The 26,141-nt window shown below is 44.5% G+C and overlaps 1 protein-coding gene across 2 annotated transcripts in view; it reads left to right on the forward strand.

The window, feature by feature from the left end:
• Positions 1 to 19,648: 19,648 nt before the first annotated feature.
• Positions 19,649 to 26,141, forward strand: part of TMEM120B (transmembrane protein 120B) — a 45,416-nt gene continuing 38,923 nt past the window's right edge. For both annotated transcript variants that reach the window (XR_003515227.1, XM_027566849.1), the window contains exon 1: positions 19,649 to 19,847. Coding sequence is in view for 1 of the 2 variants with exons in the window: in XM_027566849.1 (XP_027422650.1) it covers positions 19,779 to 19,847 (69 nt within the window). In the remaining variant the exon portion in view is untranslated. The remainder of the gene's footprint in view (positions 19,848 to 26,141) is intronic.

The raw sequence follows: 26,141 nt of genomic DNA on the forward strand, positions 1-26,141 counted from the left end.
TTCAGGGATGAGCTGTCATCTCTCGCTCTGCCCCCTCCTTGGAAAATTTCTTTTTACTGACCACAGCTCCCTATCCCTTTTTTTTTTTTTTTTTTCAGTTGGTCAGCAAAATGCTCTGTCAGAACCTAACATAATGTCTGCAAGGATAAGCCAGTGGAAATTATGGTGTTTGAAAATAGTTGTTAGGCAAAGAAATACAGCTAATAAATCATCCCAAGGAAAAATCTGCAACCTCCCCAGCAATTAAAGAAGTGAAAGTTAAAATAAGCCTGCCATACCATTACATACTGTCTAGACTAGAAAAATGTGTAAAAAATGATGGACTGTGATATTGATAATATTGTGGGGAAAAAGACACCTTTACCTACTGCTAACCATCCTGGTGATTAGTTAAATCCTCTTGAAGAACCATCTGGAACCATGTTACAGAAACTATAAAACTATTTTCTGGCTAATTCCACTTTACTATTTATTTAATAGATAGCTGGTATGAGCCACAGTACTTGGTACTTTGTTGAGTTTTTTAAAAATGAAAAAAAAAAATAAAAATAAAAATAAAAAATGTACTCGTGTTTTCACAACCATCCTATGAGGTAGGTAGCATTAACCTCACTTTTTAAAATCTGCAAACGCTTAAGTTCACAAAAATTAAGGATGATACCCAGACAGAGTAAAAGAGCAAATAAGTGGCTGAGCCAAGATTCAATCTTAGATCTTTTGACCTAAGACCTGCCCAGGACACCACATTGCCTCCCATTTCTGAAAATTGCCTCCAAGGGAATGGTATTACCAAAAATATACATAATGATGTAATTTTTACAAGTATTCCAAAGGAAAAATTGGAAAATGCACACAGAAGAAAATGTAAGTTGGGCCCAGTGCACAGAAGGCTCTCAATAAATGACTGATTAATTAATTTAGGTGTGGGATCTTCCCACATCAGGGATAGAAATCGTTTCTCCTGGTATTGGCAGGACGATTCTTTACCACTGAGCCATCAGGAAAGCCCACCTAAATGCTTAATCTTAAAAAAAAGCAATTCGGTGAAAAAGAGCTCTAGCCCTTTAAAAGTCAGAGGCGGGTACAAAGAGAAAGGAGGCGGGTTAAGGAGCTGACAAGAGAAGCTCCTTGCCTTATTTAAATAAGCATGCGTAAAGACTCTCTTGTACCTTGTACCCTGTACCCAGCACTCGCTGCGCGTGCGCTGCCTGAACCTTGAGGAGGCTCTCGGCTCCTCCCTCCTACTTAGGTGGGCGGAGACAGTCGCGTGAGTTCTGCGGACCTACATTCTCCCGCCCAATTAAGCAGGCCCGCCCCGACCCTTGCACATGCGTATACTTCAGCACTAGACCCGGACGTCGGTAAAAGGGTCCAGGAGTTGCGCCTGCGCTGTGTACACCTCTGCCGGAAGTGGGCGGGATCGTGTTCCAAAGCCTGAAAGGAGGTGGGAGAAAGCGACAAAGACTAGTGTGTTTGAATGGAAAGCTGAATTTACGGGCTGTCCCAAATGCTCGGCTGCAGAAATGTAAAAGCCAGAATGTGATGACAGGGAACTTAATAATTTTCGATTTTTTAAAAGGTTTTATTATTTTTTTCATGTATATTTAAGAAAAGTTTTAGAGGGAAAGAGGATTTTCCCTGTTTTCTTTTTCCCCAAGAATTTTTTGTTTCTCAGCCCTGCCTCTGGGATTGCGGGATCTTCCCCGACCAGGGATCGAACCCAGGTTCCCTGCAGTGGAAACAGGAAGTTCTAACCACTGGACCGCCAAGAAATCTTCCCCACCCTTCCCCACCCCACCCCCCATCAATTCTTATATTCTGAAAGACTTAAGGACTCAATAAGGACACATTTGCAGGACTTCCTTGGTGGACCAGTGACTAAGATTCCGTGCTCTCAGTGCAAGAGCCCCAGGTTCAACCCCTGGTCAGGGAACTAGAGCCTACATATCACAGCTAAGACCAGGTGCAGCCAAATAAATTTTAAAAAAGAAAAAAAGGCACATTTTAGTGCCTCCTGTGTGGCCAGGTTGAAAATGAGTGTTTAAAAAATGAAGAGCACTTATTCTCACCCACGTAAAGGTCCTAGTCAGGAATCCCAGTCAGGAAATTAATTGTCAGGAAGATATGCTGAATAGGAACCAGGAAAGAAGAAACAAATCTGCATAGAAGTAAGTGTGCTTTTGTGTCATAGAAGTTATAAATGTTTTGGAAGTCCCCAGTGTCAGTTCATCAGCTTGATTCCATAGATGTTTGTGGAAAACGTGTTTTTTTTTATATATACGTTGTGCTGGATACTGGAGATTAAAAGATGAATATAATTCAGCCCCTGTCCTTGATGAATTCACACTCGGAAAGACAGGGTGGGCTTAAGCTATAGAAATAGCCTGGGCAAAATCTTGGAGGTAAGCATGACAGTGTAAAATGATTCCAGACACTGTCTTGATTAAAGACTAAAGTAGAAGGGAGGAAATGACATGGAAGGTTGTGTCCTTTGAACAGAGTGGGGTAGATTGGGAGTGACGAGGTCTAGATGCAAAGGCCAGGGAGGTTGGATCCAAATCCAGTGGCCAGGAACCATTGTGTTTTCATGAATTTGCTCTGTTGGCATGGGATGAGGCAAAAGGTGACTTTTTTTAAAAAAATTAAACTTTAATGTTTTTTTTTCATTTTTTAATCTTCTGGCTGAGCCAAGGCATGTGAGATCTTAGTTCCCTGATCAGGGATCCAGCCCTCGACCCTGGCGGTGGAAGCGTAGAGTCTTAACCACTGGACCACCAGGGATATCTAGAAGGTGACTTTTAGACCACAGCAATTGACTGAACAGGGAGAACTCTTTGGGACCCCATGGACTGTAGCCCGCCAGACTCCTCTGTCTATGGGATTTTCCAGACAAGAATACTGGAGTGGGTTGCCATTTCCTCCTCCAGGGGAATCTTCCTGACCAGGATTGAACCCAAATCTCCTGTGTCTCCTGCACTGCAGGCAGATTCTTTACCACTGAGCCATTGGGGAAACCCTGTCCACAAGCCAGGGAACACTACAGATGCAGGCAGGGACTTCCCTTGTGGTCCAGGAGCTAAGACTTGGAGCTCCCAATCCAGGTTTGATCCCTGGTCAGAGAGCTAGATCCTGCATACCACAACCAAGACTTCACATGCAGTAACCAAAGGTCCTGATGGAACCAGAATGGAAGATTCAGAGTGTTGCAACTAAGACGGGGCACAGCAAAAAAAAAAAAAAAAAAAATGCAGACAAACCAGCAGAAGGTGGGATAAGGTCATGGGACAGACCTTCCCTCAGAGCCTCCAGGAGGAACCAGCCCTGCTGACACCTTGATTTCAGACATCTAGCCTCCAAAACTGTGAGACAATCAACTTCTGTTGGGTAAGCTACCTCAGTTGGTGGTTACTTTGTGATGGCAGCAGCCCTAGCAAATGAATACAGTTCCCAGGAGGTCCTTAATAAATACTTGTTGAATAAATGGATGGCTGAATAAAGGACAATTTTTATCATCCCTGGCTCTTCAAAAGATGACAAAAGAGGTATCAAGAGAATAACTTTATCCAGCCTTTCAAGTCTGGTGAATGGTTGAAAACCAGTCCCTTGCCCCAACCTACTTCGTTTTCTATGGTGATATTTTCATTGTGTTTGATTGATACTGTCTTTGTCCTGAGCCTCAGACAGTCCTGGGCCGTGATAATAGGGGCAGGTAGAATGGGGGCTGTGGTTCCCTGGTTGACACACTACTGGTTGCTACTGAAATTCAACACCCTGCCACCCCCTGCTTTCCTCCTTGATGGCAGATCTCCAAGTATGTTAGCTTCCCTTTTGTCTAGGGAAAGTGAACCCTCTTCCCCCGAGCCAGGGGGTGAATTGGGCAAACCTTTTCTGTAAAGCTAGTTAATATTTTTTGGCTTTGGAGTCCAAACATCCTACAGATATTATATATTATATACAGATATATATGTAATATATATCTGTATATATTATATATATATATGTATACATATATGTGGGGGCTTCCCTGGTGCCTGAGATGGTAAAAAATCTGCTTGCAACTCAGGAGACCCAGGTTAGATCCATGGGTCGCGGAAATTCCCTGGAGAAGGGAATGGCAACCCATTCCAATATTCTTGCCTGGAGGATTCCATGAACATAGGAGCCTGGTGGGCTACAGCCTATCAGGTTGCAAAGAGACACAACTAAGCAACTAACACACACCTTCATACATATACATATACAGCACTTTTTAAAACATAAGCTCAGTTTATGTATTTACTTTTGGCTACGCCTTGCAGCATGTGGGATCTTAGTTCCCTGACCAGGGATGAAATCTGAGCCCCCTGGCAATGGAAGCATGGAGTCTTAACCACTGGACTGCCAGGGAATTCCCTCATTCAAGTGCTTTATAAACCTTTAATCATGTTGATCAAAATAAGCTACATGATCCAATCCCAAATGAAGAAGTAGGACATATGCTTTGCCTATGGCGTATGCAGTGCTCTGCGGATCTAGTTACAGTGAGTCCTTTACAACAAAATTTTCTCTACAACGTGCACTCTCAGATTCCCATGCTAAGGTGTGATGAAAAGAAATAACCTGAGCTACAACCCCCTGCACTGGAATTTACTGGACACTCTGAACAGCTATTACTCTGGGTCTCAGTCGCCTCATCTCTAAAATACACAGTTAAGAGCACCTACCTCTCAGGATTTTGTAAGGATTACTTGAAATACTGTTTGTGAAGGCGTAGCTGCTATCACAGGTAACAACTGTTCCCATGGAAGGTGTGTGGAAGATGTATGAATGGTGGTGTTTGCACTGTTGTCAAACAGAGCTGAGAGCTGAGAGGCGCTGAGCAGATGTTAAATTCTTTGAAGTGCTTTTTCTGGCAAGTGGCACTTGTCTCCCCATTTCAAACAGCCCAATAGCAGCTTTCATGAAAGCCCACTTAGAATCTTTTTAAGCTACCAGCCATATGAAATACACTTTTCAAAGGTATTTCAAAAAAAGCAGGAGAGTCTAAACACTTAGAGAGCGTGAACTATGTTGGCTGAGATCTAAAGTCATGAGTAACCTTGCTTCTAGCAATTAACTCCTGGCTAGGTACCAGGATAAATGTACCCAAATGCCCTTTCCAGCGTTGTTCTTCAAACCCCAAACAGGAAATGACCTGAATGTTTATCCATGATAGCACAGGTATATCACTTGTGTACTACTTATTCCATAGAATGTCACAGCAGTGAAAATAAATTATAGTCCATGTAATACAGGTGACTCTTAAAAACATCATACTGAGCACAAGAGGCATAAAAATGAATCAGAAACAAATCATTTCACTTATAAAAGTTCCAAACTAGGAAAAACAAAAGTATGTTATGTAGGGAGGCAAAGATACGTGGGAAAACCACAAGGGAAGGTAAAGAAATTACCACAAAAAGTTAGGACTGTGGTTAGAAGTGGAACCTTCTCCTTCTGTGGAAAAGAAGGAGATTGCAATTGGAAATTAACACCCGAGAGCTGGTGATATTCTATTTCTTGACTTGGGTGGTAGTTACATGGATGTTCACCTCATAATTCTTTGTTAAACTATACAAAATGTTTTCTACTCTTTTCTTTTTAAAAAAATTTTGGCTGTGCTGGGTCTTCATTGCAGTGTGAGGCCTTCTCTAGTGGCTACAGACTTAGTTGCCCCCCCCGAATGTGGAATCTTAGTTCCGCCACCAGGGATCGAACCCATGTCCCCAGCATTGATGGTGGGTTCTTGACTGATGGACCACCAGAGAGGTCCCTGCTCCTTTCTGTATGCATATTTCACAGAAAATGAAATTTCCTTTCCTTCCTTCCTCCTTTCCTTCTTTTGAAAAAATTTCCCCCAATAAAAAGCAGGAAAGAATTAAGCATATATGTACCTTGATGCTTTCGTATTTTCCATTCCATATTTGAGGTCTGTTACCCTTATGGTGGTGCAGCGGGGGCAGGCATCAGATTCCTTCAACGGAGAAATGAGATATAGAGGTTTTCTTAATCGTAACAAAATTCTACTAGGCATAAATAATTTGAAGTCTTGTGCTATGAATTGGCTATTGCCTTCCTTTTGAAGATCTTTGAATATCTTTCGTGTGATGTAATATTTAACACTATGTATACCGCATATGAATAGGACCCCTATCTAGCTTTGCTCATTATTGTCACCCCAGTACCTAGCATGGTGTTTGATATACAGTGGGTATGCACAAATTTAGACTTTGGGCTTCCACTGCAGGGGGCATGGGTTTTGATCTAAGATCCCTCATGCCGCAAGGTGTGGCCAAACAAACAAACAAACAACCCTTTCTAATAAAATATATGTTATTTGTGACAAATTAATTCAGGTGTGTCACCTGCCATAAAATTCACTCTTTATAAAATTCAGTGATTTGTAATGTGTCCAGAACATTTTCATCACTCCAAAAAACCTTGTCCCCATTAGCAGTCCATCTCTCTTTCCTCTACCCCTCTTCCCTGGAAACCACTAACCTAATTTCTGTTGCTGTGGATTTGCCTATTCTGGACATTTCATATAAATGGAATCACATGGTTGTGGCATTTTGTACTGACTCCTTTCATTCCATTTTATGGCTGAATAATATTCCGTTGTATAGCATATCACATTTTATTATTTTTTATTCATTTGGCTGCACTGGGTCTTAGTTGCAGCCCCCAGGATATTTGCTCTTCATTGCGGCATGCAGGATCTTTAGTTGCTGCACGTGGGATCTAGTTCCCTGACCAAGACTAGAACCCCAGCCCCCTGCATTGGTATGATGAAGTCTTAGCCCCTGGTCCGCCGGGGAAGTCCTCCTTATTCATTTTTATTGTTATTGTTGTTGAAAACATCTTATTCTTGACCTGGATCTTATGCAGATTCTCTTTATGATTATTATTTAAACCATACATATACATTTTATGCACGTTTCTGTATATGTCATATGTCACAATAAAAACGTAATGTAGTCTCATTGTTGAAACTGTGGAAAGCAAAAGTTTGTTTCATTAAAGAACAACGCTGACATATTTCTACCACCCCAGCTCTGTGAGTAGTAGTTTTCCAGGCGGAAGAGAAAAAGACTGAATAAATCTTTGCTGATTTTTGCCTTTTGTTGGAAGAAAAAGAAATTCTGAAACATTGTCAGCAGGTGGCGCAATTAAATAAGATTTAATCTTCCTGGCTCAATGGCAAGCCAAAAGGGAAAACAAAAAGTAGCCAACACTTGCCCTGATGATGGGAAAATATTCTGGTGAATTTCCCACTACCTTCAATCTTCCTCCAATATCCACCATTACACAAAAGAACCTGGTAAATATGGTTTCACTGGGGGACTGTCAGACTTAATTCTTCAAATACGTCAAAGACAGTGGGTGTTTTCTTCCTGTTGCTTGATGAAGGGCCCTCAAAATAACAGACTTGGCTGGGCCCCAGGATGTAGGGCTTTCTGTGTCTGCAACAAATGAAGACAGCCAAGATGTCTAATAATAAATACACATCTCAAATATTCTTAGATGGCTTTTGAGGTGAATTAGGAAGTGTTTCAGCCCTGGGATTTCTTTGGAAGGAATGATACTAAAGCTGAAACTCCAATACTTTGGCCACCTCATGCGAAGAGTTGACTCATTGGAAAAGACTCTGATGCTGGGAGGGATTGGGGGTGGGAGGAGAAGGGGACGACAGAGGATGAGATGGCTGGATGGCATCACTGACTCGATGGACGTGAGTCTGAGTGAATTCCGGGAGTTGGTGATGGACAGGGAGGCCTGGTGTGCTGCGATTCATGGGGTCGCAAAGAGTCGGACACGACTGAGCGACTGAACTGAACTGAGGAAGTGTTCGGTTTCTAAATCTTTACCAAGCACTTCCTTCCACACCCATCTTGTTAGTAATAGCCTTTGGAGTTTCTGTACAAAAAAAAAAAAAAGACATTTTAATCTGGACATCAAGTCAGAGAAAGAAATTAACGTGCTCATCATCTCTCTCATTAAGATAAACTTATTGGTCCAGTGGTTAAGACTCTGAACTCCCAATGCAGGGCATCTGGGTTCCACCCCTGGTCAGGGAACTAGATCCCACATGTCATAAATAAGACCTGGTGGAGCCAAATAAGTAAATCAATAAAGAGAATATTTCTAAAAATGACACACTTATTGGGACTTCCATACTGGTCTGGTGGTTAGGACTCTGCACTTCCAATGCAGGGGATGTGGGTTCCACCCCTGGTTGGGGACCTAGGATCCCATGTGCTGTGCGGTGCAGCCAAAAAAAAAAAAAGTGCAAAATCACTTATTTGGGGTAAGGTTGGCTTCAAGATGGGAGAGGATAGGTGGTGGAGATGGGAGATTGGTTACATATGAGGAGAAATGATCGAAAAAGTAAATATACTAAAAATGACAGGAGATAGATTTCCCACTGTTGGTGAGGGGAATAGCAGATCTGGAAAAGAGAAAAACTGGAATGAACCCTGTAGACTAGAAGTGGATATTGGTGTGGAGTCATGGGGTTCAATACTTGCTGCTGCTTCTTGGTCACTTCAGTCGTGTCCCACTCTCTGCGACCCTATGGACCATAACCCACCAGGATCGTCTGTCTATGGAATTCTCCAGGCAAGAATACTGGAGTAGTGAGTTGCCATGCCCTCCTCCAGGGGATCTCCCAACCCAGGGATCAAACCTGGGCCTCTGCATTGCTGGTAGATTCTTTACCACTGAGCCACCAGGGAAGCCCTTTCAATACTTATAGAGTTAAAATTTATAAGTGCAGTCAGTCCCCAGATCTGTCAGCTGAGAGAGGAGAGTAGTGACATTCCATAGTGATGAACACATATCTAGTACCCAGAACTTGGCTTCTAGGGAATTTCCTGGAGGTCCAGTGGTTAGGATTCCATCCTTTCACTGCAAAAGGCCTGTGTTCAATCCCTGGTTGGGGAACTAAGATCCCTGAGTGGGGCACAGTGCAGCCTAAAAGTAAAAATAAAATGTAAAGACAACTCTTCTACTTGTCTTGAGGATCCCATTCCTTCTTTTAAAAATATAAACAAAGGATTAGAATAGGCATTTCTCTGAAAGAAGATATGCCTGCCAATGGAAATGAGCACATGAAAACACACTCAACATTCTTAGCCATTCAGTTCAGTTCAGTTCAGTTCAGTCATTCAGTCGTTTCCGACTCTTTGCGACCTCATGAATCGCAGCACACCAGGCCTCCTTATCCATCACTAACTCCCAGAGTTCACCCAAACACATGTCCATCGAGTCAGTCATGCCATCCAGCCATCTCATCCTCTGTCGTCCCCTTCTCCTCCCGCCTTTAATCTTTCCCAGCATCAGGGTCTCTTCCAATGAGTTAGTTCTTTGCATCAGGTGGCCAGAGTAGTGGAGTTTCAGCTTCAGCATCATTCCTTCCAATGAATATTCAGGACTGATTTCCTTTAGGATGGACTGATTGGATCTCCTTGCAGTCCGAGGGACTCTCAAGAGTCTTCTCCAACACCACAGTTCAAAAGCATCAATTTTTAGGCACTCAGTTTTCTTCACAGTCCAACTCTCACATCCATACATGACCACTGGAAAAACCATAGGCTTGACTGGACGGACCTTTGTTGGCAAAGTAATGTCTCTGCTTTTTAATATGCTATTAGGTAAATGCAAAATTAAAGCCACAGTGAGATACACTTCACACAAAATCATAAGGATGGCTAAAATGAAAAACACAGACTCTTAACAACTGTGGACCAGGATGTGGAGAAATCCAAACCCTAATACTTTGCTTGGAGAAAGACATGGCAACCCACTCCAATATTCTTGCCTGGAAAATCCCATGGACAGAAGAGGCTGGTGGGCTACATAGCCCATAGAGTCACAAAGAGTCAGACATGCCTGAATGACTAAAAAACAAATACTTTGCTGGTGAGGCTGTAAAATGCAGCCACTGGGGAAAAGAGTTTGTTGCTTCCTCAAAATATTAAACAAAGTAACTATCTGACCCAGCCATTCCACTCCTAAGTGGAATACAAAGAGAAAACAGTGCTGCTGCTGCTAAGTCACTTCAGTCGTGTCCGACTCTGTGTGACCCCATAGACGGCAGCCCACCAGGCTCCCCGGTCCCTGGGATTCTCCAAGCAAGAACACTGGAGTGGGTTGCCATTTCCTTCTCCAATGCATGAAAGTGAAAAGTCAAAGTGAAGTCACTCAGTCGTGGCCGACTCTTAGCGACCCCATGGACTGCAGCCTTCCAGGCTCCTCGGTCCATGGGATTTTCCAGGCAAGAGTACTGGAGTGGGGTGCCATTGCCTTCTCCGAAAGAAAACAGTAAGTCCACACAAAACCTTGTGCAGGAATGTTTATAGGAGCATTATTCATAATAATCAAAAAGTAGGGGAAAAATCAAATTTCCATCAACAGGTGAATTGACACGCAAAATGTGTAATTCCAGTCTGAACTGCAGATGGTGACTGCAGCCATGAAATTAAAAGATGCTTGCTCCTTGGAAGAAAAGTTATGACCAACCTAGACAGCATATTAAAAAAGCAGAGGCATTACTTTGCCAACAAAGGTCTGTCTAGTCAAAGCTATGGTTTTTCCAGTGGTCATGTATAGATGTGAGAGTTGGACTATAAAGAAAGCTGAGTGCCTAAGAATTTATGCTTTTGAACTGTGGTGTTGGAGAAGACTCTTGAGAGTCCCTTGGACTGCAAGGAGATCCAACCAGTCCATCCTAAAGGAGATCGGTCCTGGGTGTTCATTGGAAAGACTGATGCTGAAGCTGAAACTCCAGTACTTTGGCCACCTCATGCGAAGAGTTGACTCATTGGAAAAGACTCTGATGCTGGGAGGGATTAGGGGCAGGAGGAGAAGGGGACGACAGAGGATGAGATGGTTGGATGGCATCACTGATTCAATGGACATGAGTTTGAGTAAACTCTGGGAGTTGGTTATGGACAGGGAGGCCTGGTGTGCTGTGGTCCATGGGGTCGCAAAGAGTTGGACACGACTGAGCAACTGAACTGAACTGCACTGAGTCTGAACTAAAGGATTTATTTCTTTTTTAAAGTATTTATTTATTTTATTGTTATTTGGCTGTGTCGGATCTTAGTTGCCTCTTGTGGGATCTTTCGTTAAAAGCTCGTGGACTCTCTAGTTGTGGTGCTTGGGCTTCAGTGTTACTGAAGCACATGGATTTAGCTGCTCGTCAGTATGTGGGATCTTTGTTCAATCACCAGGGATCAAACCCGGGTTTCCTGAATTGGTAGGTGGATTCTTAACCACCAGACCACTAGGTAAGTCCCTTGAGCTGAAGGCTTTAGAACCAAGAGAACTGATAAGGTGTAAATCCTAGTCCCAGGGCAGGAGACTTAATGGATCAGGCAGAGGGAGAGAGAATGCTGTCTTCCCCTACCTTTTTGTTCTATTTAGACCTTCAGTGGATTGGCTGGGGCTCTTATATTGGGGAAGACAATCTGCTTTACTCAGTTTACTGATCCAAATAATCTCTTCTGGAGAGACCTTCGCAGACACACCCAAATGATGTTTAGCTGGATATCAGCCTATCTGGCTCAGTCAGTTGACACATAAAATTAATCATCATGACAGCTCAATAAAACTATTATTACTAAAAATATATAGTTTACTCTTCAAAACTGTCAAGACCATGAAAAAACAAGGAGAGACTGAGATACTATCACAGACCAGGAGACCATAGAGACATGATACTTAAATGTAGTGTCAGATTGAATTGCAGAACAGAAAATGGACATCAGTGGAAAGACTGATAAAACCTGAATAAATTTTGGAATTTAGTTCATAGTCATATACCTACGTTCATTTCTTCGTTTTGATAAAGATGTCATGGTTATGTAAATTGTCAACATAAGGGGAAAAGGAGTGAAGAAGAGTAAATGGAAATTTTCTTTGCAGCTCTGTTGGTATATCTTAGTTCAGTTTAGTCGCTCAGTCGTGTCTGACTCTTCTCGACCCCATGAATTGCAGCACGCCAGGCCTCCCTGTCCATCACCAACTCCCAGAGTTCACTCAGACTCACGTCCATTGAGTCAGTGATGCCATCCAGCCATCTCATCCTCTGGTGTCCCCTTCTCCTCCTGCCACCAATCCCTCCCAGCATCAGAGTCTTTTCCAATGAGTCAACTCTTCGCATGAGGTGGCCAAAGTATTGGAGTTTCAACTTCAGCATCATTCCCTCCAAAGAAATCCCAGGGCTGATCTCCTTCAGAATGGACTGGTTGGATCTCCTTGCAGTCCAAGGGACTCTCAAGAGTCTTCTCCAACGCCACAGTTCAAAAGCATCAATTCTTCGGTGCTCAGCCTTCTTCACAGTCCAACTCTCACATCCATACATGACCACAGGAAAAACCATAGCCTTGACTAGACGGACCTTTGTTGGCAAAGTAATGTCTCTGCTTTTGAATATGCTATCTAGCTTGGTCATAACTTTCCTTCCAAGGAGTAAGCGTCTTTTAATTTCATGGCTGCAGTCACCATCTGCAATGATTTTGGAGCCCCAAAAAATAAAGTCTGACATTGTTTCCACTGTTTCCCCATCTATTTCCCATGAAGTGATGGGACCGGATGCCATGATCTTCGTTTTCTGAATGTTGAGCTTTAGGCCAACTTTTTCACTCTCCACTTTCACTTTCATCAAGAGGCTTTTTAGTTCCTCTTCACTTTCTGCCATAAGGGTGGTGTCATCTGCATATCTGAGGTTATTGATATTTCTCCTGGCAATCTTGATTCCAGCTTGTATTTCCTCCAGTCCATCATTTCTCATGATGTACTCTGCATATAAGTTAAACAATCAGGGTGATAATATACAGCCTTGACATACTCCTTTTCCTATTTGGCACCAGTCTGTTGTTCCATGTCCAGTTCTAACTGTTGCTTCCTGACCTGCATACAGGTTTCTCAAGAGGCAGGTCAGGTGGTCTGGTATTCCCATCTCTTTCAGAATTTTCCATAATTTATTGTGATGCACACAGTCAAAGGCTTTGGCATAGTCAATAAAGCAGAAATAGATGTTTTTCTGGAACTCTCTTGCTTTTTCCATGATCTAGCGGTTGTTGGCAATTTGATCTCTGGTTCCTCTGCGTTTTCTGAATCCAGCTTGAACATCAGGAAGTTCGTGGTTCACGTATTGCTGAAGCCTGGCTTGGAGAATTTTGAGCATTACTTTACTAGCGTGTGAGATGAGTGCAATTGTGCGGTAGTTTGAGCATTCTTTGGCATTGCCTTTCTTTGGGATTGGAATGAAAACGGACCTTTTCCAGTCCTGTAGCCACTGCTGAGTTTTCCAAATTTGCTGGCATATTGAGTGCAGCACTTTCACAGCATCATCTTTCAGGATTTGAACTAGCTCAACTGGAATTCCATCACCTCCACTAGCTTTGTTTGTAGTGATGCTTTCTAAGGCCCACTTGACTTCACATTCCAGGATGTCTGGCTCTAGGTCAGTGATCACACCATCGTGATTATCTGGGTCGTGAAGATCTTTTTTGTATAGTTCTTCTGTGTATTCTTGCCACCTCTTCTTAATATCTTCTGCTTCTGTTAGGTCCATACCATTCCTGTCCTTTATTGATCCCATCTTTGCATGAAATGTCCCCTTGTTATCTCTAATTTTCTTGAAGAGATCTCTAGTCTTTCCCATTCTATTGTTTTCCTCTATTTCTTTGCAATGATCGCTGAGGAAGGCTTTCTTATCTCTTCTTGCTATTCTTTGGAACTCTGCATTCAGATGCTTATATCTTTCCTTTTCTCCTTTGCTTTTTGCTTCTCTTCTTTTCACAGTTATTTGTAAGGCCTCCCCAGACAGCCATTTTGCTTTTTTGCATTTCTTTTCCATGGGGATGGTCTTGATCCCTGTCTCCTGTACAATGTCATGAACCTCATTCCATAGTTCATCAGGCACTCTATCCATCAGATCTAGGCCTTTAAATCTATTTCTTACTTCCATTGTATAATCATAAAGGATTTGATTTAGGTCATACCTGAATGGTCTAGTGGTTTTCCCTACTTTCTTCCATTTCAGTCTGAATTTGGCAATAAGGAGTTCATGATCTGAGCCACAGTCAGCTCCTGGTCTTGCTTTTGTTGATTGTATAGAGCTTCTCCATCTTTGGCTGCAAAGAATATAATCAATCTGATTTTGGTGTTGACCATCTGGTGATGTCCATGTGTAGAGTCTTCTCTTGTGTTGTTGGAGGAGGGTATTTGTTATGACCAGTGCATTTTCTTGGCAAAACTCTATTAGTCTTTGCCCTGCTTCATTCCGTATTCCAAGGTCAAATTTGCCTGTTACTCCAGGTGTTTCTTGACTTCCTACTTTTGCATTCCAGTCCCCTATAATGAAAAGGACATCTTTTTTGGGTGTTAGTTCTAAAAGGTCTTATAGGTCTTCATAGAACCGTTCAACTTCAGCTTCTTCTAAAGTATCCCCCAATTTTTTTTTTTTGGCTGCACCTCAAGGCATGTGATCTTTAGCTCTCCTGCCAAGGATGGAACATGTGCCCTCTGCAGTGGAAGCGCAGAGTCTTAACCACGGGACCACCAGGGAAGTCCTGTTAGTTTTTTAAGACCCAGCTTTATAAAGTTAGTGCTTTCGGGTACTTACATATCAGGCACTTCATCTACATATTACATTTAGTCCTCACAACAATCCTATGAGAGCAAACTTCAGTTTACAGAGAAGGCCAGTTATGTACTCGGGGTCACCTATCTGGCAAATGGCAAGAGATTTGAACTCAGGTTGACTAGTAAACCACACAGCCCCAGCCAGCCAGGACTTTACAGTCCCAGATAGGCCCAGAAATGCAAATAACTGAATAAAGACATAAACGGCATTTTGCTACCTGGATAGAAAATATTAAACAAATGAATTTTAATAGATAATACTGCTTACATTATAAACCCATGAACATAAAGATAGGGATGTAAAATTTCTATCAAATACCTGAACATTTCAGGAAGAAAAGATGCCATCAGTTTTTATTATGGACTATTTCTGTTATACTAAATTCACCCAGTCTTTTTTAGCATACATGAATGATCATATAACTTCAATCAGTATATACACAGTATTTTGGGGCACAACTTTCTTACTTCACATGATTTAATATACCTGTTTAAAGGTATTCATTTAGTTCCAATAGCGATTTTTAACAGCCATGTAATATTATATGAAATAGAAAGACTATATCTTTTTTGTTTTGTTTTTGCACTTTTTAATTTTTTTGTGGCACTGCCTGCCTTGTGGGATCTTCATTCCCCAAACAGGAATTGGACCCCAGCCACCACAGTGAAAGTACTCAGTCCTAACCACTGCAAACTATAGCTTACTTAACCATTTCCCTGTTGTGGGGCACTTGGGATGCTTCCAGTGTGTGACTGATTTGAAAAATGCTGCTATAACCATCTTTGCACAAATTGCTTGTTACAATTTCAGGGACTATTTTCAGCAAGGGCATTTGTGGGAAGCAGATGAAGGAAAAGTCCCTAGAATTTTCACTTCTCATTGGGCAGCTGCTATTTCTGTAGAATAGGCTCTTGGCATCCTGCAATGCGTAAGTAACACCACCACCAGTAGCTGGATGATTCGGGGATAGTCTTTTCACCTCTATGCACCTTGGTCTCTTGCTATTGCAAGTGTGGTCCTTGGACCAGTAGTATTGGCTGGGAGCTTGTAGAATTACAGAATCTTGGGTCCTTCCTCAGTTCAGGTCAGTTCAGTCGCTCAGTCGTGTCCGACTCTTTGCAACCCCATGAATTGCAGCATGCCAGGCCTCCCTGTCCGTCACCAACTCCCGGAGTTCACCCAGACCCACGTCCATCGAGTCGGTGATGCCATCCAGCCATCTCATCCTCTGGCATCCCCTTCTCCTCCTGCCACCAATCCCTCCCAGCATCAGAGTCTTTTCCAATGAGTCAACTCTTCGCATAAGGTGGCCAAAGTACTGGAGTTTTAGCTTTAGCATCATTCCTTCCAAAGAAATCCCAGGGCTGATCTCCTTCAGAATGGACTGGTTGGATCTCCTTGCAGTCCAAGGGACTCTCAAGAGTCTTCTCCAACGCCACAGTTCAAAAGCATCAATTCTTCGGTGCTCAGCCTTCTTCACAGTCCAACTCTCACATCCATACATGACCACAGGAAAAACCATAGCCTTGACTAAACGGACCTTTGTTGGCAAAGTAATGTCTCTGCTTTTGAATATGCTATCTAGGTTGGTCATAACTTTCCTTCCAAGGAGTAAGCGTCTTTTAATTTCATGGCTGCAGTCACCATCTGCAGTGATTTTGGAGCCCCAAAAAATAAAGTCTGACACTGTTTCCACTGTTTCCCCGTCTATTTCCCATGAAGTGATGGGACCAGATGCCATGATCTTTGTTTTCTGAATGTTGAGCTTTAGGCCAACTTTTTCACTCTCCACTTTTACTTTCATCAAGAGGCTTTTTAGTTCCTCTTCACTTTCTGCCATAAGGGTGGTGTCATCTGCATATCTGAGGTTATTGATATTTTTCCCAGCAATCTTGATTCCAGCTTGTGCTTCTTCCAGTCCAGCGTTTCTCATGATGTACTCTGCACTTTTCAGTCCAATCCCAAAGAAAGGCAATGCCAAAGAATGCTCAAACTACCGCACAATTGCACTCATCTCACACGCTAGTAAAGTAATGCTCAAAATCCTCCAAGCCAGGCTTCAGCAATACGTGAACCATGAACTTCCTGATGTTCAAGCTGGTTTTAGAAAAGGCAAAGGAACCAGAGATCAAATTGTCAACATCCTCTGGATCATGGAAAAAGCAAGAGAGTTCTGGGAAAACATCTATTTCTGCTTTATTGACTATGCCAAAGCCTTTGACTGTGTGCATCACAATAAACTGTGGAAAATTCTGAAGGAGATGGGAATACCAGACCACTTGATCTGCCTCTTGAGAAATTTGTATGCAGGTCAGGAAGCAACAACAGTTAGAACTGGACATGGAACAACAGACTGGTTCCAAATAGGAAAAGGAGTACGTCAAGGCTATATATTGTCACCCTGCTTATTTAACTTATATGCAGAGTACATCATGAGAGGGCAATGAACAAATAGAAGATATTTCCCCCTGGTGATGTGGGGAAGAAGTGGGGAGGATACTCTTGCAACACAGATACAACACAGGATACTCTTGCAACTGTTTTCATCTATCATGCTCAAAGTTCTTAAGAAGAGGCAGATCCAGCCCCAGGAAGCTGATGAGTGAGTTTGAAAGCTCTTTGGGCAGAAACTGGGACAGGGGGTTGGGGGCGGGGTGGGAGGTTGGCGATGGTGGGGACAGCCAGGTAAGATCTGATACTTCTGGTACCTAAGGGGCTACACTGATGGGGTGAACAGCCTGCGCCATCTACAGAGGGGCTTATGAATAATCATTTGGAGTCCTGACCCCATGGAGAACAGTTCCTAAGATTTGCAACCTGACCATGGCCAGCAAGTGGACAAGGTGTACTTGCCCAACTCTACCTGGGGTGGGCAGGGCCAGCCTCTTCCACCCAGAACTGAATGACTGCAAGCATAGGTAAAGCGGGATCTTCTTCCAAATTCCTCTGCTTGTTGTCATTGTTCTGTCGCTCAGTCTTGTCCAACTCTGCGATCCCATGGATTACAGCATGCCAGGCATCCCTGTCCTTCACTATCTCCCGGAGTTTGCTCAAACTTGTGTCCCTTGAGTCGTTGATGCCATCCAGCCGTCTCATCCTCTGTCGTCCCCTTCTCCTCCTGCTTGGTGACATTTAATTCATCCTTCAAGGCACTGGGTTTCCTTTTTTATCTACTAACCCCAATTAAATAAACTGTTTTCTGTTTTTTTTCCACCATGTGTGTGATTTATACAGGTTTCCAAACTTCATGACACTTTATATCAGAATTCTCAAACTCAACAGTCTCCAGTCCACATGAAATAAGCTGGGGCAGTACAATTGAGCATGGTGGGGACTGTGGTGACTGGCAAGCCCTTTGTGAAGGGGACATCTGTTCATCTGTTCCAGCCCATGGCCAAGTGTGAACATGAGTCCAGGGTACCCAGAGCCTTCCACTTTAAAAAAATTATTTTAATTGGAGGATAATTGCTTTAAGATATGTTGGTTTTTGCTGTACAACAACGTGAATCAGACATAAGTATGCATATGTCCCTTCCCTTTTCAACCTCCCCCCCACTCCATTTTTTTCATGTGGACCGTTTTTAAAGTCTTTGTTGAATTTGTTATAATATTCAGTTCAGTTCAGTCGCTCAGTCGTGTCCGACTCTTTGAGACCCCATGAATTGCAGCATGCCAGGCCTCCCTGTCCATCACCAACTCCCGGAGTTCACTCAAACGCACGTCCATCAAGTCGGTGATGCCATCCAGCCATCTCATCCTCTGTCGTCCCCTTCTCCTCCTGCCCCCAATCCCTCCCAGCATCAGAGTCTTTTCCAATGAGTCAACGCTTTGCATGAGGTGGCCAAAGTACTGGAGTTTCAGCTTTAGCATCATTCCTTCCAAAGAACTTCTGTTTCTGTTCTGTTTTTTTGGCCATGAGGCATGTGGGCCCTTAATCCAAGGAGGCCGGTGTCCTTGTAGGAGGAGAGGACATGCAGAGACAAGCATGCCGGGAAGGAGAGCCATATGTAACAACAGAACGCAGAGGCTGGAGGGGGTGAAGCTGCAAGCCAAGGAATGCTGAGGTTGGTGACCACCACAAGCTATGAAGAAGCAAGATTCCAAGGAGTATGAATTTGTTGTCTCCTTGATTTCTCAAGTCTAGCCTCCAGAACCATGAGAGAACACATTTCTGTTGTTTAAGTCACCCAGTTTGTGGTATATAACCCAGTTTGTAGTTAGGGCAGCCCTAGGAAACTAATACAGGTGTCATTTGAACTAAGTAGAGAATGATGAGAAAGAGGAAACCAAGTGAAGAGTTACAGGGGAAGAATATTTCATGCAAAAGCAGGAATTAAAAAACAGTGGCTGAAGAGGGGTGAGTAGGAGCTACGCCTGGAAAGCTAGCCAGGGATAGTGCTTGTAGGACCAGGCGGGAGAGGGGATTCAATTAGCAATGAGGTGGTTGTGTTATTTGAATGACAGAAACAGCTGTCAAGCGAGTTACCCAGAGTCTTAGAGGGCAGGATCTAGGATATATTAGTTGCAATAAATAATGACAATATGAGATGACAGGGCCCTTTCTGAGCTTCCCCGCCCTGCCCGGCGACCTTGCTGGATGGTCAATGTCAGTTCTAGCATTTCAGGCCGTGGCTGGCTTCGGCTCCGTTAAGGCAACGCTCCTTCTCCGCAAACTCCTTCCTCCCTCCGACCCCAGACACCCCAAATACACACAATCTAGGTAAAATAAGCTCTACAAATGCGGTTTGCGGCCAACTTCCCCATCCCAGCTGGGCATGAGAGATTCCCTAAAGGCCGAAGCATTTCTAAAGAAACACTGAGAGACCCAGCCAACTCCCGCAAAGGTACAACAATCCCCGCCGCGGGCGCCTGGCGCGCGGGGGCGGGACCGGGGAGGCGCGTGCGCGTGCGCAGGGGGCTGCCTCCCGGCGAGGGGGTGGGGCGGGCGCCTGGGCCGGGGCTGTGACGTCAGGTGCGCGCGTGGCTCGGGCTGCGCAGGAACAGCTGGTCCCTGGGAAGGCGGCTGGCCGGCGGACACGCGTGGGGTGCGGGTGGCTTGCCGCGCCACGCTGCGGGAGCAGCCGCCGCCTACCACCACTGCACCATGTCTGGCCAGCTGGAGCGTTGCGAGCGCGAGTGGCACGAGCTGGAGGGAGAATTTCAGGAACTGCAGGTAGGACCGGACCACCTGGTCCCGAAACTGCTACCTGAAGTGCCGGGTATTTCCTTTCCTGCTTCTCCCAGCCCCGGCCGTGGGAACCATCAAGGCCCGGGCCAGGCCCTGCGGCGGAGGCGAGGGGTTGTTGCCGGTGGTCTGCGTGGGCCAGCCCCCTCCCATCTCCCAGGACTTCACTTTTTCATCCACTTAGGGCGCTGGGTGGAAGCCCCCACAGCTACCCCAGCACCCCCCGCCTTCTCACCGGCTCCTTGCTGCGCGCGCCTCCTTCGCTGCAGAAAGTTGATCTGTGACCTCTGAGGGGAAGTTCCAGGCATGTCCATGTTGGGGAGGCCGGAGGGACCAGGTATGTTCTGGGACTCAAAAGAGAAAGCCCAGTCCCTACCTCCTCAGGGGTCTCCCCTAACCCCACCGCCGCCCACCAGGGTTTGGCGGCTCCACTCCCCTTTTGCTGTGGCGGATCAGCCCTCTCCTCTGACGCTCCATTTTGGGAGATGTGCTTGGGAGCCCTTCACCTTGAGCCCGCAGGCTTTGCTTAGGGGTTAGAGACCCCTGACCTCAGCCTTTGGGGCTCCTGTGTCCCGCCTCTGACGTTGCTGCAGGCCAAGTTTGGCGTCGTGGGTGACATCTGTCACTTCTGACAGCTGGGTTGCCTCCCAGTGATAGAGGCTGCTCCCAGCCCTCACGCTTTGGCCCAGAGCCTTATGCTGGGTGGGGTGAGGTCGAGTATAAGAGAGGCCCCTTGAAAGAACAGCATTGGCATTGCCGCTGCGGGGTCCCTGGCAGGAGGAGTTGTTCCTGAGAGGAGGTTCGCAGAGGCCTCAGCTGCCTATCCTAGTGACTAGAGAGGTCTCTGAAAATCTTGGAGTTGGCTAAGAGAGATGCCTGGGTCTTTTTTTGGGAGATGGGGCTGTTCCCTCCCCAACTACCGGATTGTGTTTGTTTTCTCCAGAGTTGGGCTCTGTTTGCCTGAAATCACATGGAACACCCCCAGCCCACTTCTGCCTAGTCTCAGCTGGGACCAGTGACATTTTGCTTGTCCATGGAGCTCTTGTCTGCAGTTTAATTAGCCGTTTACTGTGTCCAGAGTAGGGGAGGGAGGGGAGATGGGGAAGGGTGTCTGTGATGGGTCTTTCCAGAGCCATCTAGAAGGAAGATGGGTCATAGGTCCGGAAGAATAGAGAAGGGGTGCTGGAGAGACCAAGCAGGGAGAGGAGTGCTGTTTTAGCTGTGAGCAGAGAGTAAGGTACCAGAGCTGGTTCCCAGGGGACCTTTCTGGCTCTCCTGCCATGGAGAAGAGTCAGCTACTTTTTTTTTTTTTTCTCAGTATTTATCTTTATTTTGGCTGTGCCAAGTCTTAGTTGCAGCACTCAGGATCTTCAATCTTCATTGCAATATGTGGGGGATCTTTAGTTGTGGCTCGTGGGATCTAGTTCCCTGATCAGGAACTGAACCCCGGGCCTCTTGCATTGGGAGCGAGGAGTCTTAACCACTGGACCACCAGGGAAGTCCCCACTCAGCTGCTTCTTGCCGCTTTGTCCTGCTGGGCTCTCGGTTATGTCCAACTGTGGACCCATGGAGGGTATTAGGGTCGGGCGTGAGAGAAGAGTTTTGCTGTGTGGAGCTTTTGTTGTTCATAATGCCTTTCCCTGACCCTGCTTTCGGCTAGAAGGAAGAGTCTTAACTCTTCAGAGCTTTACAATTAATGCAATTAACAGCAATTAGATAGCTAGTCTTGGCAGGCAGAGGTTGCAAAGGAGACGTTTGATTTGTTGTTATGTTCTTACTTGGCGTCTCTGGGGCTCAAGTGTGTGGGGGACAGAGAGGAATTGGAAATGAATCCTGGATTGTGTCCCCTGGTGCAAGGATTGTAGACGAACTGACTGGGTAGAAACCATGATGTCCCTTGCTCAGGTCTTCAGCACTGGGGCAAGTGGAATGGACTAGGTCCGACTTCTTATCCCTCCCCCCACCCCCCATAATACACGTGAGAACTCTGAACTGAGATGAACATCTCTGGAAAAAGGCATGTAATAGGTAGAGTGTACGTTGTCATTATGTGTGTGTTGGGTGAACTTTCAAATATGAGACATTTGTCGGGGAGCAAGGAGGTCACAACAGGTATACGTTGGGCGGGGGTGCTGATTGGAACTAGAAAAGTTAATGGTAGGAAGGGTCTTTTTCTCCCACCAGAAAATCCCAGTCTATCTTACTTCACCTGTATCTGCTTCAGAATCTGGGATTTGTGGGTGTCATGCTCATATCTCTCTGATTCTGTCTTGCTTGGGATGATGTATAATATCTCTGTGTTTTATCTCTCCTTCCCTTTTGCCAGTGGAGGGAGGAAAGAGGAGATCTAATTTCAGACCCAAAAGGATTTGAAAGATTTCTGGAACTTCCCCCCTCTCCCAACCCCTAAAATGTCAAAATCTCTGGGACTTTCTAGAGGAAAGGATCTTTGTTCTTTTGTCTGTGATGTACATCTGCCAGGGCCTCCGTGGACTCAGGGGCAAGGCTGAGTTGCTATGAGGACTTTGGTTTTGGCTGGTTGGGGTTTTGGGTGTGCTGGCTGATTGAGCATTAGTCTGAGACTGGCGCATGTTTGGCCCTGTGGCCTGTGGTGTGACCACAGAAGGTCACTTACAGACGTGGTGGCAGGTGATTTAATGAGCATTTCTTGTCTTGCCTCTCTGGAAACCTGACCTCATCCCTCTGCACCCAGGAAGGAGGTGGCCCGAAGAGGCCTTTCCCTTACCCTGACCTCTCAGAAATGCAGGGGCCTGACAGGACATTACAGAGATTTTTGGCTTTTATTACCAATGAAACAGGTATTCCTTTGGCTGCTGTGTATAGAATAGACATGAGGGGGCCAGGCTGGAAGCAGGAAGATCAGTATTATTTAATTAAAACCCTCTGAAATAGAGCCTGTTATACCCATCTTACAGAGTGAAAAATATACCCCAAAGTATAAGTACTAGAGTCAGGATTCAAATCCAGGCAGGTGAACATCAACATCTATACTCTTAAAAAAATTTTTTTTAAATTTATTTAGGCCATGCCTTGCACTACACAGGATCGTAGTTCCCACATTAGGTACTGAACTGGTGCCTCCTGCATTGGCAGTGTGGAGTCTTAACCACTGGACTGCTGGGGAAGTCCCCAGAGTCTGTACTCTTAACCACGGCCCAAGGCAGGTCTGTGCCCTGGGTACTCTTGTTTCTCTCCCATCTTGCATTATTTTCTAGGCCTCTTTTCCCCTAGAAGTGGGTTGTGTGGAAAGAACTCTGGACAAGGGAATCAGAATTCTTGGGTTCAGGTCTGAATTCTGCTGCTGTCTAGCATCTGACCTTTAGCAAGCTGCCTCTCTGAACTTGAGTTTCTTTGTCGACCAAACAAAGGCTGACAGTAATAGCAGCAACAATAAGAACTAATTGTATGATACATGGATTATTCCATTTAATCTAAACAACAACCTGGCTTTATAGATGAGACTGAGGCTGAGAGATGTTACGTAACTTGAAATTTGTGGAGCCAGAATTTGACCCCAGGCCCGCTGTTTCCATCAGGTATTTTTGGGGTTGAGCTCCAAAAGTATCCTGAGACCTTTGGCTTTAGAAGGAAAGTTTCGGACTTGTGGGGACTAATTTTATTTCTATGGTGCTTTAACATGAAGCATTAGTAAGGGTTCTTAGTTGTAAGTGGCAGAAATCCAATTCAAGCAGCTTTAAGCCAAAAAACTGAAATAGTTTATTGGCTTCTGTATTGGGAAGTCCAGTGGCAAATGGCTTCAGGCAGGGCTGGATCCAGCTTCTCCAGTGATGTTACATGTGCACGTGTGTCTGTGTCCTCTGTCAGCTTTGTTCTCAACCATCTCTCCCATGTTGTGGCAAAGATGAGCTTTGACAGCCCCAGGCTGACATCTACCAGCTTAGCAAACCTCAGAAACAAGCATCTTTTCCCCTGTAATTCTAGCTGGAGTCCCAGGGCTGACTCTCATCGGCCCTACCTGGGTCATGTGATTATCCCTTAACCAGATCCTGTGGCACTGATTGGCTGGGTCTTGGTTAATATGTCCCCCCTGTTGCCCAGGACTGGGATGACTGCTGCTCAAACCACATGAAATAACAGTGGGAGAGGGGTGGTCCCATGAAGGAAAATCAAAGTACTGGTAGTGAAAAAACAAAAACAGAGAAGGATGCCAGACAGCTATCTTTTTAGGAGTAATATTGTGGAAACAGTCTATATCTGTGTTTCACCAACTGTGTTAAGGCACCTCCAAGGAGCTGCAGCAAGCTCACAGGGGCACTATGGGATAATTTAAATTTTCAAGAGAAAGACAATGACATCTGTCACGTACCACTTAAACTGCTAATGGAGTAGTTCACAGCTGCACATTAGATTATGCTACATTCTTTTTAATGATGTCATATCTTTGTGAAGTTGGGGTTTTGGTGCTGATTAAAATCAAGTACTATGTGAAAATCAATTTAGAACAAGAAATGAGGGTGACAGTGTCCAATCTATTCCTAAGGTTTGAGCCTGACAGGCATATACATCCATAAATAATTTTGGTTACTTCAAAATGAAATAAAAATACCCTTGGCAATTTCTGCGTATTCTTTTTTATTTCTTCCAAGAGACTACTGAGTTGTTAGGACATGGATACTTTTCAATTATTTGGCTTCCTTAGTGGCTCAGAGGGTAAAGATTCTGCCTGCAATGCGGAAGACCCAGGTTCGATCCCTAGGTCGGGAAGGTCTCCTGGAGAAGGAAATGGCAACCCACTCCAGTGTTCTTGCCTAGAGAATCCCCATGGGCAGAGGAGCCTGGCAGGCTACAGTCCATGGGGTCACAAAGAGTTGGAGACAGCTGAATGACTTCACTTTCACTTTTTCTTCCAATTATTTGGCCTAAGGACTCTGTGAAAAGTTCATTGAGACACTAAGGCAGTGGTAAACCAACAAAGTTAGGGAACCTTTGTTTTATATCCTCATTGTGGTGGTGGTTACACAACTGTATATATTTGCCAAAATTCATTAAATTGTACACCTGAAAATTGGTGAATTGGTATGTGAATTATACCTATAAAGCTGATTTAAAAATCCAGTACATGGCCTGTTACCTATATCTCATGCCCTAGCTCTTTCACAACTGAGGAAACTAAGAAGTGGCAGATTCTAGACGTGAAGTCAGTCTGAGTGTCAAGCCTAATCACTTAATTTTTATGTTACCTGCCTCCCAAATGCCTGACATACTTGCCTATACCTCCACTTACTGTTCCTATAACAGACATTACTAATTGATCCTGGCACGTGACTCAGAATCTTTCCCAGTGTAGAACTGATACAGTTTAGGTGAAGTCAACTTGTCATCTTTGTAGTCTTTCCACTGCCAGTGAGTCTTCGTTCAGTATATTCAGCATTCAGAAATCTTTGTCTGAAGTCAGTTCCTTAGAACTATATAAATGCAATCTCGTGAAAACTTAGCACCAGCCCCAACTATCAGCCACCGTATTTTTGTGGTGGCCATGACTCTGGCAGTCTACTGGGCTATCCACCAGCTTGCAGTGCTCCTAGGCCAGAGCCCTGTCTGAAAATGGCACATGATTCCATTCTGGCACATTTAGTAAATTTTTTTGGCCATGCCATATGGGAGCTTAGTTCCCCGACCAGGTATTAAACCCATTCCCACTGTAGTGGCAGTACAGAGTCTTAACCACTGGCCCGCCAGGGAAGTCTCATTGCCATCAATTCTTGCAATGCATATTGACTCAGGTGTTGTGACTCAGTCAAGTTATGTTAAGAGGGCATCTCCAGGTGTGTCACAGCCGTGCTGGGACCTGGAATCATTAACCTCATCTTCCCACTGGGGCAGAGTTTGTGGCCTCAGAGGACAGGAGAGGTGGCAGATCTCCAAATCCTTCAATGGAAACTCAACTGTTTGTGTCTCCTGTACATGGTATAAAAGGAATGCCAATCAGATATGTGGGAAAGGAGCTATGGGCATCCTAGCTAATGGTGCCAATGTTAGCGTCTGTCTCTGATCTATCCTATATTTTTATAAGTAATACATAGCCACATAGTTAAAAAGTCAAATAGGAAATGTGTATAAGCATTCTATAACAGCTAAAATCTGGAAACCTAACTGTCCATCAGGATGGATAATTCCACCAAACATCCGTAGAGTGTGGTATGAAGATGAGAATGAATAAACTAGAACCATATGTATCAACATGGGTAAATGTTTTAAAGAGAAAAGCAACATTGAGTGAAAAGTTGCTAAGCAGGTACG

The sequence above is a fragment of the Bos indicus x Bos taurus genome, chromosome 17 (assembly GCF_003369695.1).
Source record: "Bos indicus x Bos taurus breed Angus x Brahman F1 hybrid chromosome 17, Bos_hybrid_MaternalHap_v2.0, whole genome shotgun sequence".
Lineage (NCBI taxonomy): Eukaryota > Metazoa > Chordata > Mammalia > Artiodactyla > Bovidae > Bos > Bos indicus x Bos taurus.